The 13341-nt window shown below is 46.2% G+C and overlaps 1 protein-coding gene across 9 annotated transcripts in view; it reads right to left on the minus strand.

Moving 5' to 3' along the window:
• Positions 1 to 6114: 6114 nt before the first annotated feature.
• DYRK1A (dual specificity tyrosine phosphorylation regulated kinase 1A) overlaps positions 6115 to 13341 on the minus strand; it is a 129228-nt gene continuing 122001 nt past the window's right edge. For 8 of the 9 annotated variants that reach the window (XM_036347154.1, XM_036347157.1, XM_036347158.1 and 5 more), the window contains one exon: positions 6115 to 9351. In XM_036347154.1, coding sequence (XP_036203047.1) covers positions 8731 to 9351 — 621 coding nt within the window. In that variant the 3' untranslated portion in view covers positions 6115 to 8730. The remainder of the gene's footprint in view (positions 9352 to 13341) is intronic. The other variant, XM_036347159.1, reaches the window with a different exon arrangement.

Consider the following 13341-nt stretch of genomic DNA (forward strand, 5'->3'; position numbering starts at 1 on the left):
TCCCAATCTTTACCGTCCATGTGAATTACCCGGGTGCCTTATTCTAATGCAGACTCTGAGTGTGTCGGGCCCGGCCCGAGATTCGCTCCCAGGGGATGCTGATGTCACAGGACCCGACTCCACTGAGCGGCGAGGGGCTAGATGACCTCTATCCTCTTGTATCTAAAAACGCCATCTCATTCACCACCCTTTGCCGAAATCCTGCCATTCCCCGCGTCCTCGCCTCCAATCCATTCGTTTATCTCTAATGCCGTGACAGCTCCACTTAGACACCCTGTAAGCCCTTAACACTCCAAGTTGTAAACCGAAAGCACGACTCATGGCAGCCTGCTGTCCCTTTAATGTCCCCACCCCAGTAAACAGCTGCTGCCTCCGCCAAGAAGCTCCAGCGACAAGGAGGAGGAAGCCCACCCTCTCCACTCGCAGCCCTCCCGCCATCCAGTCAGTTCCCAAGATCTTCCTAACTGGCGCCGGGCTCTGTCCGCTTACAGAGCGACTCGGGCAAGGCCGCTCCACGGCTCATTCCACCAGGCTTCGAACTCACGGCTTCCTTCTCCTAGATTCTCGCATGTCCCCGCCGCCGGGATAACCCCTCACCCATTAAACAGGAGCATAAACCTCAATTCATCAGGGAAACCCTCCCCAACCCCTGGGTCAGAGCAGGGCCCCTGGTCACAGCCGGCTCTGAGACACTTGGCTTATTTGGGGTTATTCACCCCGTCTGTGCTCATGCTTGTTGGTGGCAACCTTAGGACATAGCTACGTGCCTTGCACACGACAGGTGTTCATTATTTCTGCCTTAGTCCTCATGTTAGCTGCCAACACCCCCACCCCTAAAACTTTTCACTCTGAAATTCCTTTTCCAGGATTCTCACCGACTGCTTAGATTTGGAGTGTCTCCTGCAGAAAGCAGGGGGGATACTTCAAGTTCACTGTTTTAATCCGACAAGTAGAGCGTGCTGCCAGGTGGCTTCTTGGATCTAGTGCCCAGTGGTCCCCCCTCCTGGGAAAACAAGGCAGAGCTAGCATCTGCCGAGCAGCCTGAGCTGGGGAGGCCACAGCAAGCAGAGGCCATTGGGAAGGAGCCGCCTGAGCTGGGGAGGCCACAGCAAGCAGAGGCCATTGGGAAGGGGCCGCCTGAGCTGGGGAGGCCACAGCAAGCAGAGGCCATTGGGAAGGAGCCGCCTGAGCTGGGGAGGCCACAGCAAGCGGAGGCACATGGGAAGCCTCGCAGGACGCGCTCCTGAGTTTTCTGGACGACAGAGGTGGTCACTGCCACTACCCGACAGGCAGATGCTGCACGTGGCGCGAGCCTGGGTGAGAGCCGTGCTGGCGGCAGAAGGGATGCTGATGGCAGAGGGGTGCTAGGTGTGTGTGAAGGGGTAACCGGGTCCTGGTGTGGCGCGAGCCTGGGTGAGAGGTGCTAGGACTTAAGTGACTGTAAGCGCTCCGTATCTAAGAATGGTCCTAGCCACGAGCCACCCCCAGGGGCCTCTCCCAGAGGTGTGTCAGCTGGGACTCCAATGGCCAGGCCCTCCCTGCCAGAGCCACATCCAGAGAACAAAGGGCAGGGGGAGGCCAGGGCTGGGGAGAGGCATGAAGACCCCCAATTTATTGACAACTACAAGGCTGTCTGTGCAGTTCGTGTTTTTGGAGCGTGGGGAGCGCTGCCTCCCCAGAGAATTTCCTCTCTCAGGTGGACACTACACCGCATGACTAGATGCGCTGTTTCCATCTTTACCAGCCAAAGCCACAGGCCGCCACGTGCAGATGCTCCTGTGAGGAACACCAGTCACCCACAGGTGAACGCAAAGAAAAGGACTTTCTGTCCTAAGAGGTTTCTGTCCTTCTCTCGAGCAAGGAAGGGAGGTCACCTTAGGAATGGAGAGAAAGGGGGTCACATGGAGACCCCAAGCTGATGGATGTACAGGGTCCCCTAACATATCAACAAAGCAAGTAAATAAAAACAAAACCCACCAGCAGCTGGCCCCTTAACAGCTTTTAAAACGTGGGGTATAACCTATGAAGTTGTGAAAGCTTCCCCACTTTATCACTGCTTAAGACCTCAAGAACTGATTTCCACTTACTCTCCTTCTTCCCTGATCTAAGTCAAACCTCTGGAGGCTCAAAACACAGCAGACGGGCCGCGGGGCGGTGCGGGCCCTGGCCACAGGATGCCCAGGCCCAATGGCAGTGCTGTCAGGGCAGGCTCCCTTCCCGTCACCCCTCCAACAGCCTCCGTGCAAGTTGTAGAGAAAAATGCAACTGAAAAACCATCCTCTTTAGAACATTTACATACCACACAGTACATCAAAGCAAAGGGAACTACGAAGCACACAACTCCGAGTTCTAAAATAGACGCAGGCACTGCGCATAGCAAAACCCAGTACTAGTGTTAACACCCAGCTGGACTCCACAAATAAAAGTAGAATACGAAACAATCCGTTAAATCATTCACGGAACACAGTACTCACCAGTTCCCCACACCACGCCGGTCAGATTCGCACAGAATCCATGCTGTGGACTCGGGCTCTCTTCACTTCCTACACCTCCCGCCTGTGCCAGGTCCTCATGCCAGGACCCCAGCGAGAGCTGCAGAAGACCCCCAGGTGGGTACTAGTTATTCCTCTGGGACAAAAAGACGAGGGTAAGTTGCCCAGGATAAGAGGAAGGATTTGGACCCAATTCTGGGGCTGGAAACCGCAGGCACTGCGTGGCAGGGCCTCACACCAGTGGCGAATGCCCCAGAGACGCCCCCCGCTATTCTCATGGAAGACCTCTGAGATTTGGGAAATCAACTTAACACGTGCCATTCACGGGACACCTGAGAGCTACTGACAGGATGTCACATCCACACACTTCGAAAGATGACAAAAAGCAAGCAAACTGTGAGTCTCATTTACTTGCACCTGGTAATTTCTGCCTTTCTTGGAGGCCTGTTTTAGAACACCGTGTGATGCCATGCGAGTTGTGAGTTGTAATTATTTAACTACAGAAAGAAACGGCAACAGAGCACTTAGAAACGCGCACACACTGTCAGGCGAGCCACACGCTGCTCCGGCCTCCTGAGCTGTGCCGGCCGCAGGCGCAGCATCCCATGAGGCGCTTCTCAGCCACAGGCGCCCGGGCCCCACTCACAACTCCGGTCAAAAACCCGTGTGACCGGCCCACCTGCGACTGTCAATCTGCAGGTGAGTCTGCTGCGTAGCAGAGTGGAAAACTCCTGTTTGATTGATGATGCTGACGCAACAGTTTAAGATCACCTGGAGTTCACCAAAACCGACTGTTTGTAGGTCTTGCTTTCCGAGTTGCTGGGCAACGAAAGCGGGGCTGAAGTGAGCACCCCCACCCTCCTCAGCTGTCCTGGCCTCGCAGCAGGCCAGCTCGCTCGGGATGTGCGTGAGAGCGGCCTCTCTCCTCAGGGTCACTACTTCCCTGCATGATGCTAAGATCGTAGAAACAGCCATTTTCATTCCAGAGACTGAGAAGCCGTCCTCCGCTGTGGCACCGGACGCAGTGTATCTATGAGAGCCGTTCCCCAGTCCGCCACCTGGGCTCTATCTGAACCAACTCAGCCTTTCCTGCCGGGGAAGCTGCCCTCGGGCCCAGCCCCCCTCCTGCCTGGTGGTCAGGCCCGGCCCCCGGACTTTCCCTGGCCCTGAACCTCCCACGTTTACTGCAGTCGCAGCTGAAGAACGCAGAGCAATGGCAGTGACTAATGAGCTAACACCCGGAACAAGCCCTTCAAGAAAATCCCCCAAAATTCCAAAGGTAGCAATTTCCAAAAACTTAAATTAGATAACCAAATGAACTGTGGTCCAATGACAAAATATTTTATTAAAACCTGCACAGCCGTGCTGTGCTACAACCCAAAAACCCTCGAGGATCTTTCGGGAGCTGAACACACGGTTGCGGACAGCATCCCACTGGCGCCAGGACCGGGCCACCCCACCATCTGCACCACTTCCTCTTCCTGCAGCAAAAGCATGGCCACATTCCCGGCCTTTTTTAGCCAACAGGACTCCTGTTCCATCGCTCTGCCCTTCAGCCAGGCGAGGCTGGCAGTGGCACCTGATGGCAGTACAAGGAAGCAAGTCCATGGTGCAAAGTCCTGCTGCACATGGCAGGAAGCATGCAGGCCGGCCCTGACATCCATACGTGCAATTCCCATCCCTCTATAATGCCTTCCGTAAGTCCTCATCAAGGACATACAGAGAGAGAGAGAGAGAGAGAGAGAGGGAGAGGGACCCAAAACCCATATATGATCCCCAAGTGGGAATCGAACCAGTAACCTTTCTGTGCACAGGATGATGTTCAACCAAGCCACTCCAACCAGACTCCAACTTAATAAATGGACTTACCCTCAAGATGGGAAAATATCGAAAACCACTGTTTTGGGGTAACAACACAGGAGCTAGAGAAGCCAGCTGTATATTGTAACCTGTGGGGTTCCCAATGCTCAGTTGTTAGGTTATTTATGTGTTTAAATCACAGTGTTTTCACTGGAGAGGTACCTTCCTGACTTTGAAGAAAATCTAGGGTAGGAAAAATTAACAATGACAAATACCTGTGCTCTCTGAGTTCAGGTGAGTATTACCCAGCACAGCCATGACGCTAGAAACACCCTGGTTCATCACTTCTTGCCACGGGCAGCTGACATGTGGGACCTTGGCTGTTCGTAACGCCAGAGAAAGACAAACACACAAGCCAGCGGACCACTTACCTCACTGACTCTTCCACAGAAAGTGTGCAGTGCGTTCAACTCAGCGCCACGCAAAAGTGACCAGTCCAGGGGGCAAGCAGCTGACGTCCAGGGAGTCCCAGTGGACGCACTGCCGGGACCACTATGCATGGAGAGGGATGATAAGAATGAGATCAGCATTCTTCTCAGGGTCCTTCTTGCTCTTTGTACTAAAACTTACTTGAGGCAGGTCCCCCTCCTGGAAACACGTCTAGAGGAGCTGTGGTTAGGAAACAAGGGCTTCTGCTCTCCTCCTCCTGGCAGCGAAGTCTCCCAGGACCAGTCCCCGCCATCCCCGGCAGGTTCTAAGAAATCTGAATGTGGTCTCAGGACCCCAGTCAGTTTCACCCAATCTTAACCTCAAAACTTCACTTTTTTCATTTATGGCACTAAGAGCAAGTTCTGTATCTAAAATGAACCACTTCAAAAATTAATATAAAATGAGGTCTGAACTTGTATTCCAAAAGTAGTAACAAAGGCAGGCCAAAAGGAAACGGGATACTAGCCTAGAAGAAATCTGGCTTTGCTATCTCACCTGTGAATACTGTTATTTCCTTATACAACTTATGACAATAAATTTAACAACACGGGTCCTAGAAAAGAGGGCACAGTGGCAAACCCAGTGGTTCTGTGGGCTCACAGAACGACTGCAACCTGAATGACCTTTTACTCATAGTTCTAAATTCATTAAATAAAAGCCTAGGTTGGTGGAGTGCAGGTCATGTGCAATATGCCACTTACCTAGGTAAACTGCTCAGACCCTAAGAAAGAGCTAAAGGGAGTTTCTTCTTCCATGTGGTTAGTGTAAAAGTCATATGCAGACAACCTCAAGTTTATGGGTAATATTCAACTGTGTAAGTTTTTGCCTTCTGAAAGCCACCTTTATACGTATTCAGGGTAACTTATAGGAAGAGAAGACATTGGGTGAGAAATTCATTCATTGCAGCAGGATTCCAACACTCTGTACACGAAAGCTCGTGACGCACCCAGACGGGGGTCGGGGAGGAGGGCCACTAGGGTTTGTATCCCTATTGCTTCCAAGCAGGTCACAGCCCGTCAGAGACATCACCTCGCGCTCACATCCATCCTAAACACGAGACTATCAGCACTGTGCATCCGAGAGACACCGTGAACGTCACCGTTCATATAAAAAACCGGCTTTAAAAATAAAAACAATCCGTTAAACCTCCAATCTTTCTGAGATTTTTGAAGCCTAGGCCGATGTAACTCTTCTCCTTTTTGCACATGTGACTGAACTTATACTCATATACCGACCAGACCATTACCTGGACCAGGTGAGCTGCACAGGAAGATTTTACTATGTTCACATTGTTCTGAAATTAATTTTAAAAAAGTATAGTAAAGAGTCTGAGGACAAATTATTCAACTGTTTATCATACATAAGACCGCATGACTATAATACAAAGGGGATTCTTTTCATTTAACGTTACAATATACACAGCAAGTCCGGACCAGATCTTACAATCTGCACACAGGTATTTAACCTTTTCCATGCTGTTTATGTTTACAATGCACAGAAGTCCTGTAACCAAACCGTGTAGGAAAGCACACAAAACTGGACTGTAACGTAACACAGTGTGCAGAAGCATTGGGTTGTATGACTTCCTTTATGTAAGTAGCGGTTTAAAAACTGCTTTCGTTTTTTGGTGCTTTTTAAGATGTGGCAACCAGCACAGAAAAAAATGACCTGACCCATATGGTATCATTACCTTATATTCCTAAACAGCAGTAACTACTGAGTTCCTTTTGATATTGCTATACTCAAGATGATATCCTTTTATTCACTGTAAACCTTTATGAACTACCAAGTTCAAAAATCATCCACAGGCTTGACATTTAATTACAAAATAAATATGGATTTCCTGATTAACAACAAAAAAAATTTTGTGTGGTGTATAAAAACGGATTATTTCCACGTTTCCATTCACATTCACATAGTTTTCAGCCTTTCTTTTATCACTGTTTACATATAAAAACCTGCTTTTGTTCAGAAAAAGGTTGACCTAGTCAGCCACATGGAATTGACCAATAAGAAGTGGTGTGGTGTTCTGCTGAGTTGTTTAGAACAGGGTTATCGGCAGAGGTAGATTACTGCTTCTTTTCTAGGCTTCTTTTGATCCTGGACAGGTAAATTACTCATCTTCATTCTCCCGATTCAACCGCTCAAAGGTATAACACTCTACAAGTGGTCAATTTAAAATGGAAACACAAATTTAGCAACTGCCAGCCTGTGCTACATTAAGGCAGCGTAATCTCGGAACTAGGCACCTGCCCACGCCAGCCTGCTTGCTGCAGGTCACGTGCGGGGCCTTGCTTCACTCATGCTCTTATTTGGACCTGTTGGTGCAACCAAGGTCTTGCTCTCCAGCTTACGTGTAGGTCAATCAGGAATACAAGAATCAACTGCTGGCTCCACAGCTTCTGGATCCAGTGCCCCTTCCCTTCCGAAGCCTGAACACATTTAGAATGTAACAGGTGTTGTAGTCTTGAGTTAGATGTCAATCTATTATGTTCAGTACACAGATTGCTGTAAATGTATTGGCTATGGGTTCAACAGTTCCAGTTTTGTTTAAGCAATAGTACAGCCATAATTTTCAACTGACATTTAAAAATGGTCTAGTTACACCTTGTGTCAAAGTGCAGAACTGCTACATTATTGGTTACAGACATCTATGTGCTATAAAAACAGCTTTGGTACAATAAATTATCAAAAAAGAAAATAAATTTTTGTAAAATTCACAGCATAATTGTGAGGCAAAAAAGCAGTCACATAAAATTCTGCATTTTTTAAAAAATGTTCAGGATGAACAGAAGACGTCTTTGTGCAGAAGAAATGGTGGAGATACCACGTGCCAAGAAAAAGCAAAAGAAAAGTAAAAAGCAGGAAGGGACACAGCTGTAGCTATTTCCATCAGAGCAAACCACTACCTCTGTGGCCTTCAACCAATAAGTCAGCTTTATGACACACGCAAAGTGACCTTGCAATACCTTACAATTAGTGGGTCACAAAAGTCTATTTTAAAAGAAAGGCCTCTTGAATTACCCATTCTCTGTGTTTTCAGCATTAAGGACTGTCTGCAAAAGCATGTCCAAAGTGATTGCATCTGAAATGGTAGGCTCTTCTAATTTCGAGTCCAAATCCATAAGGCCAAAGGTTATCCCAAAGACCACCACTCAGACCTCCCCAGGACTGGCCGCGACTGACCCGTTGATTGCTTCTCAGTGCACCTTGGTTGGGAGACCAGTCACGTTCCGTTACTCTCTTACTGTGGCCTCTCCAACAGGAGACCCCCAGGATCCCATGTAATTGCTGCTTTGCTCCTCAGTAGGTTCAGACAGGAGAGTTCTGATCCCCGCCACTTAGCATGCTTACTGTGCCTTACACACTCCAATACCACCGTCCCTTCCATACAGCTGAAGGTGATGTTTGTGTGAGCTGGAGGTCCCTCTTCCTGACAGTACTGCATATCCGTGCCCAAATGTGTTTAAAGGATTTAAAAACCCAAATTCCCCACCCCCACCCAAAACAAAACAAAAACCCAAAAAAAGGGGGGAAAAAACACCCTCATGGGGCCCTTTATGCAAATTAGGTGCAGTGCCTTTTTATTTTAAAATTAGTTGGCAAATGACCAAGACCAACATCTGAACATTAACTTTTGTGGAATAGAAAGACAAAAAAACCCACTACGACTGGGATGTGGCAAGTTAAAATGGGGGAGGCAAAAAGAGGACACCTCTGAGCTATCCATGAAGATGGGTTTGGACATGGCTCTTTTAAAAACTTCATCGTCCCTTTGCAATCTTTTCAAGTTAAAAAAAAAAGTCAGCTTTGCCCTCTTGTAGCGGTTCAGTGTGTTAATCTCCTTCTGATTCAAGCAGCTTTGCACTTTGTTTTTTTTTTTGTTTTTTTGGAAAAAAACACCACTTCTATAAAAACACACAAGAAACAAACTCAAGTTTCAATTTAGTCACGAGCTAGCTACAGGACTCTGTTGCACACAAACTCCTGTCATGGGGGACTCTTCTCTATCAGCCCCTTGCCTCATTGTCAGAGGTCCTTCAGTCATGTAATGTGCAGGACCTGTATTAGCAGAAAATTGGTATGTTTGATGTCCAGCTATGCCAGTCTCTTGGCGGGGATTGGAGTAGACGGTTAAATTAACGTCCATAGCTCCGTTCTGTCCAAAGTCCAAGGTATTAGCAGCCACTGGGCGATTCTGGTAGGCCTGATTGCCTTGATTACCAGTAGAGGAGGAAGATGTAGAGGAAGAAGTAGTTGAGGAAGACAGAGATGTCATGGAGTGGTGACTATGGCCAACCTCCATAGAATCCTGGGTAGAGGAGCTATTCGTTGGAGAATTGTAGACCCTTGGCCTGGTCCGGTTACCCAAGGCTTGTTGTCCATGGTGGTGGTGGTGGTGATGGTGGTGGTGGTGGTGATGGGAACTGTTTCCATGGTGATGATGCAATGCATTCTGTTGAGGGGCTACATGAAAGGTTGTTTCTTGAACAGGATGAGTTTCGACAGTGACCTGTGTAGGAGCTTCAGTGCCTGACCAACCAAGGGGAGCAGGAAATTGCTGACGCACCTGTAAGAACAGACGTTTGGATTTATACGGAATTCTGTTTCAAAGTTTTAATCTTCAATCAAAAGCTACAACACTAGCATTTACATTAACTAGAGAGGAAGGTTTTGAAACTTATGTTAGTTCTATTAATGCAAAATCCCAAACATGTTCAAGAGTGCAAAAATATTTTATTATGAAAGCTACAATTTTTAGCAAGTTATACCCATAAATAGACTCATGTATTTCACACGCCACTTATTTTTCCTTGGAAGTACCGTGTATGCCAAGGACAAGTAAACTTTTTTCTGGAAAGATAGCTAAGTAAATATTTGAGAAAGTCCAAAAGGAATTCTTTACTTTCCCCCTAAAGCCCTTCTCTCCATCCTTCTGTTCCAATATAAGCACTACTGTCCATTCAGCCGCTCAACCACTCCTCCATCCAAACCAACACAATACTGTTGATCCCAAACCTGGACACTTTTCTCCATCTCCATCCCAGGCCACTATCATCTCTTGCCTAAAATTATACAACGGCCTCCTCGATCAACTTCCACCTTCCATCCTTGCCTTTTTCCAATCTATTCTCCAAAAAGCCAAAAGAATAATCTTTTTAAAAACACAAATCCAAATTAGGCAAAGAAAAGAAATGAAAGGCATTCAAATTGGATGGTATAAAACTATCACTATTTGTAAACGACATATACAGAAAATCCTAGACATAAAAAACTGTTAGAATAAACAAATTCAGTAAACATATTCAGTTAGAATAAAAAAAAATCAATACACAAAAATATGTTGCGTTTCTATACACTAATAATGAATTATCAGAGAAATAAAGAAAATAATCCTATTTATAACTGCATCTGAAAGAATAAAATAGCCCTGGCCAGGTAGTTCAGTTGGTTAGAGGTTGCAGGTTCGATCCCCAGTCAGAGTACATACGAGTCGTAACCAACCACGAATGCATAAATAAGTAGAACAACAAATCAATGTTTCTCCTCTCTCTCTCTCTCTCTCTAAAATCAATCAATAATAATTTTTAAAATAAGCATTACACTCCTTGATTTCAAACTAAATTATAAAGATATAGTAATTAAAACAGTATGGTAATGGCAATACAAAAAGATACACAGTTCAAGGAAACAGAGCCTAGATATAAACCCATGCATATACGATCAATTAATCTATGACAAAGGAGCCCAGAATAAACAATGAGGAAAGGACAGTGTCTTCAATAAATGGTGCTAACAAAACTGGACAGCCACATGTAAGACAATGAACTTCGACCACTACTGACATCATACACAAAAATTAACTCAAAATGATGAAGACTTGAATAAAAGACCTGAAACCATTAACTCCTCCAGAAGAAAACAGGGAGAAGCAACTTGACACAAGGTCTTGGCGACGATTTCTTTAATCTGACACCAAAAAGTACCAGCAACAAAAGCAAAAATAAATAAGTAGGCCTACATCAAATTGAAAACCTTCGGCACAGCAAAGGAAGCCATCAACAAAAATGAAACAAAACCTATCAATCAGGAAAAAATATTTGCACGTCATATATCTGAAAGGGGTTAATATCCAAAATATATTAGAAAATAAACAAACAAAAATCTCACAACTTAATAGTAAAATGACAAACGAAAAAATTAACAACGATCAGATGAAAAAACAATGGATGGAAGATCTGAATTGACATTTTCTAAAAAGGATATACAAATAGCCATCAGGTAACTGAAAAGATGCTCAACATCATCAATCACCAGGGAAATGCTAATCAGAACCACAATGAGATATCACTTCACACAAACAATAATCAGAATGGCTATGATTTCAAAACAAAACAAAACAAAAACAAGTGATGGCGAGAACGTGGAGAAGAGAACCCACATGCACTGTTGGTGAGACTGTAACTGGTGCAGCCACTATGAAAAGCAGTATAGAAATTCCTAAAAAATTAAAAATAGAACTACCAGCCTGGCCGGTGTGGCTCAGTTCCTGTGCACTGAAAGGTTGCTGGTTCAAGTCCCAGTTGGGGCACATGCCTGGGTTGTGGACTCAATCCCTGGTGGGGGGCGTGAAGGAGGCAGCCAACTGATATTTCTCTGCCTCTCTCTCTCTCTCTCTCTCTTTCTCTCTCTCTCTCTGCCCCTCTCCCTTTCCTCTCTCTCCCTAAAGGCAATGAACTATTATTTTTTAAGAAATAAAAATAAAATAGTATGATCCAGCAATCCCACTTGTGGGTATTTATCCAAAGAAAACAAAAACACTAACTCAAAAAGATACATGCATTCCCATGGTCACTGTAGCATTATTTGCAATAACCAAGATACAGAAACAATCTAAGTGTCCATTAATGGATGAATGGATAAAGAAATTGTGGTGTATATAAAATGGAATAGTATTTAGCCATTAAAAATGAGGTTTTGCCTTTTGCAACAGCATGGATGGACCTCAACAGTATTATGCTTAGTGAAATAAGCCAGGCAAAGAAAGGTAAATACTACATGATCTCTCTTGTATGTGGAATCTTAAAAAAAGAAAAAACAACAAACAACAAAAACCCTCACAACATTCATATATATAAAGACTGGTGGTGGCCAGAGGCGGGGGGTGGGGAAGATTGGTGAAGGGGGCCAGAAGATAAAAAGAAAAATGCAGTTAATATAAAAGCACAATCCTAATCACTTCACTACAGTGGGGCCTTGACTTACCAGTGTCCCGACTAACGAGTTTTTTGAGATACCAGCTGACTCTCAGCCAATTATTTGCATTGAGTTGATAGAGTAATTTGAGTTAACGAGCTCCTTAACGAGCTCGGTCTCGGGAAGGAATTAAACTTCTAAGTCAAGGCCCCACTGTATTTAAAATCTTTTAATGACTTCTCATTGCACTTAGAAACTAACAAAATAATCTAAAATTCATCCAATGGTCTGCACAAATTGGGCCAATGCTCATTTCTCTAACCTTTCCCTCTAGCCATCCTTCCTCCCGCTCCCTGGGTTCCACCGCACAGGGTCTTCCTTCTATTCTTCTACCGGGTTAAGGTCTTTCACATGTCACAGGGCATCTGTACATCCTGTTCCCTTCTGCCTAGGATGCTCTGATTTCTAATTTCTGCTTGGATGCTTCTTCATCTTCATTTCAGTTCCAGAGTCTTCCCTGACCACTCTGGCTAATGCTGCGCCAACTCCTGTGGCAGAGACTGCTAGTTGTCCACAAAAAAGCTACTCTTCTTCTTGAGCACATGGCTGCACTACACTTCCCTGCCGCTCCTGTACTTAGGTATGGCCATGTGGCTCAGCTGTACTCAATGGAATGTACATAAAAGTTTCTATGTCAGGGCAGGACATGGCCCACAAAATACCTCCCCAAGTCCTTCTGTCTACTGAATGCTGCAAACAACTAGGCCTTAGGGAATGAAGGAGCCACACAATGGTAGGAGCCCAGGACACAAGGAGAGCCATGTCACTAAGTTGAATACCTACTCTGGACTGTTACATAGAAGAGAAACTTCATATTCTAAGCTATCATGTATTGGGGGTCTACTGCTCCATCTGGCCTAGTTGAATTAATACATCCTACCCAACAAATAGCCATTTTCTATTACACTAGAGGCCTGGTGCAGGAAATTAGTGCACTCAGGGGGCGGGGGGTGTCCCTCAGCCCGCCCTGCGCCCTCTCACAGTCCAGGAGCCCTGTGGGGAGCGGGCCTAGCCATCAGTTGGACAGCCTTAGCGCTGCCATGGGAGGCGGGAGAGGGTCCCGCCTCCGCCGCTGTGCTCACCAGCCCAGCTTCCCACAGGGGGTGCACACTGACCACCAGGGGGCAGCTCCTGCATTGAGCATCTGCCCCCTGGTGGTCAGTGCGTGTCATAGTGACTGGTCTTTCCGCCGTTAGGCCAAAACCAGCTCTCCGACATCTCCTGAGGGGTCCCAGATTGCAACAGGGCGCAGGCCAGGCCGAGGGTCCCAACCAATGCACAATCGGGGCTGGGGAAGGATGTG

Source organism: Myotis myotis, unplaced genomic scaffold (assembly GCF_014108235.1).
Source record: "Myotis myotis isolate mMyoMyo1 unplaced genomic scaffold, mMyoMyo1.p scaffold_m19_p_2, whole genome shotgun sequence".
NCBI lineage: Eukaryota > Metazoa > Chordata > Mammalia > Chiroptera > Vespertilionidae > Myotis > Myotis myotis.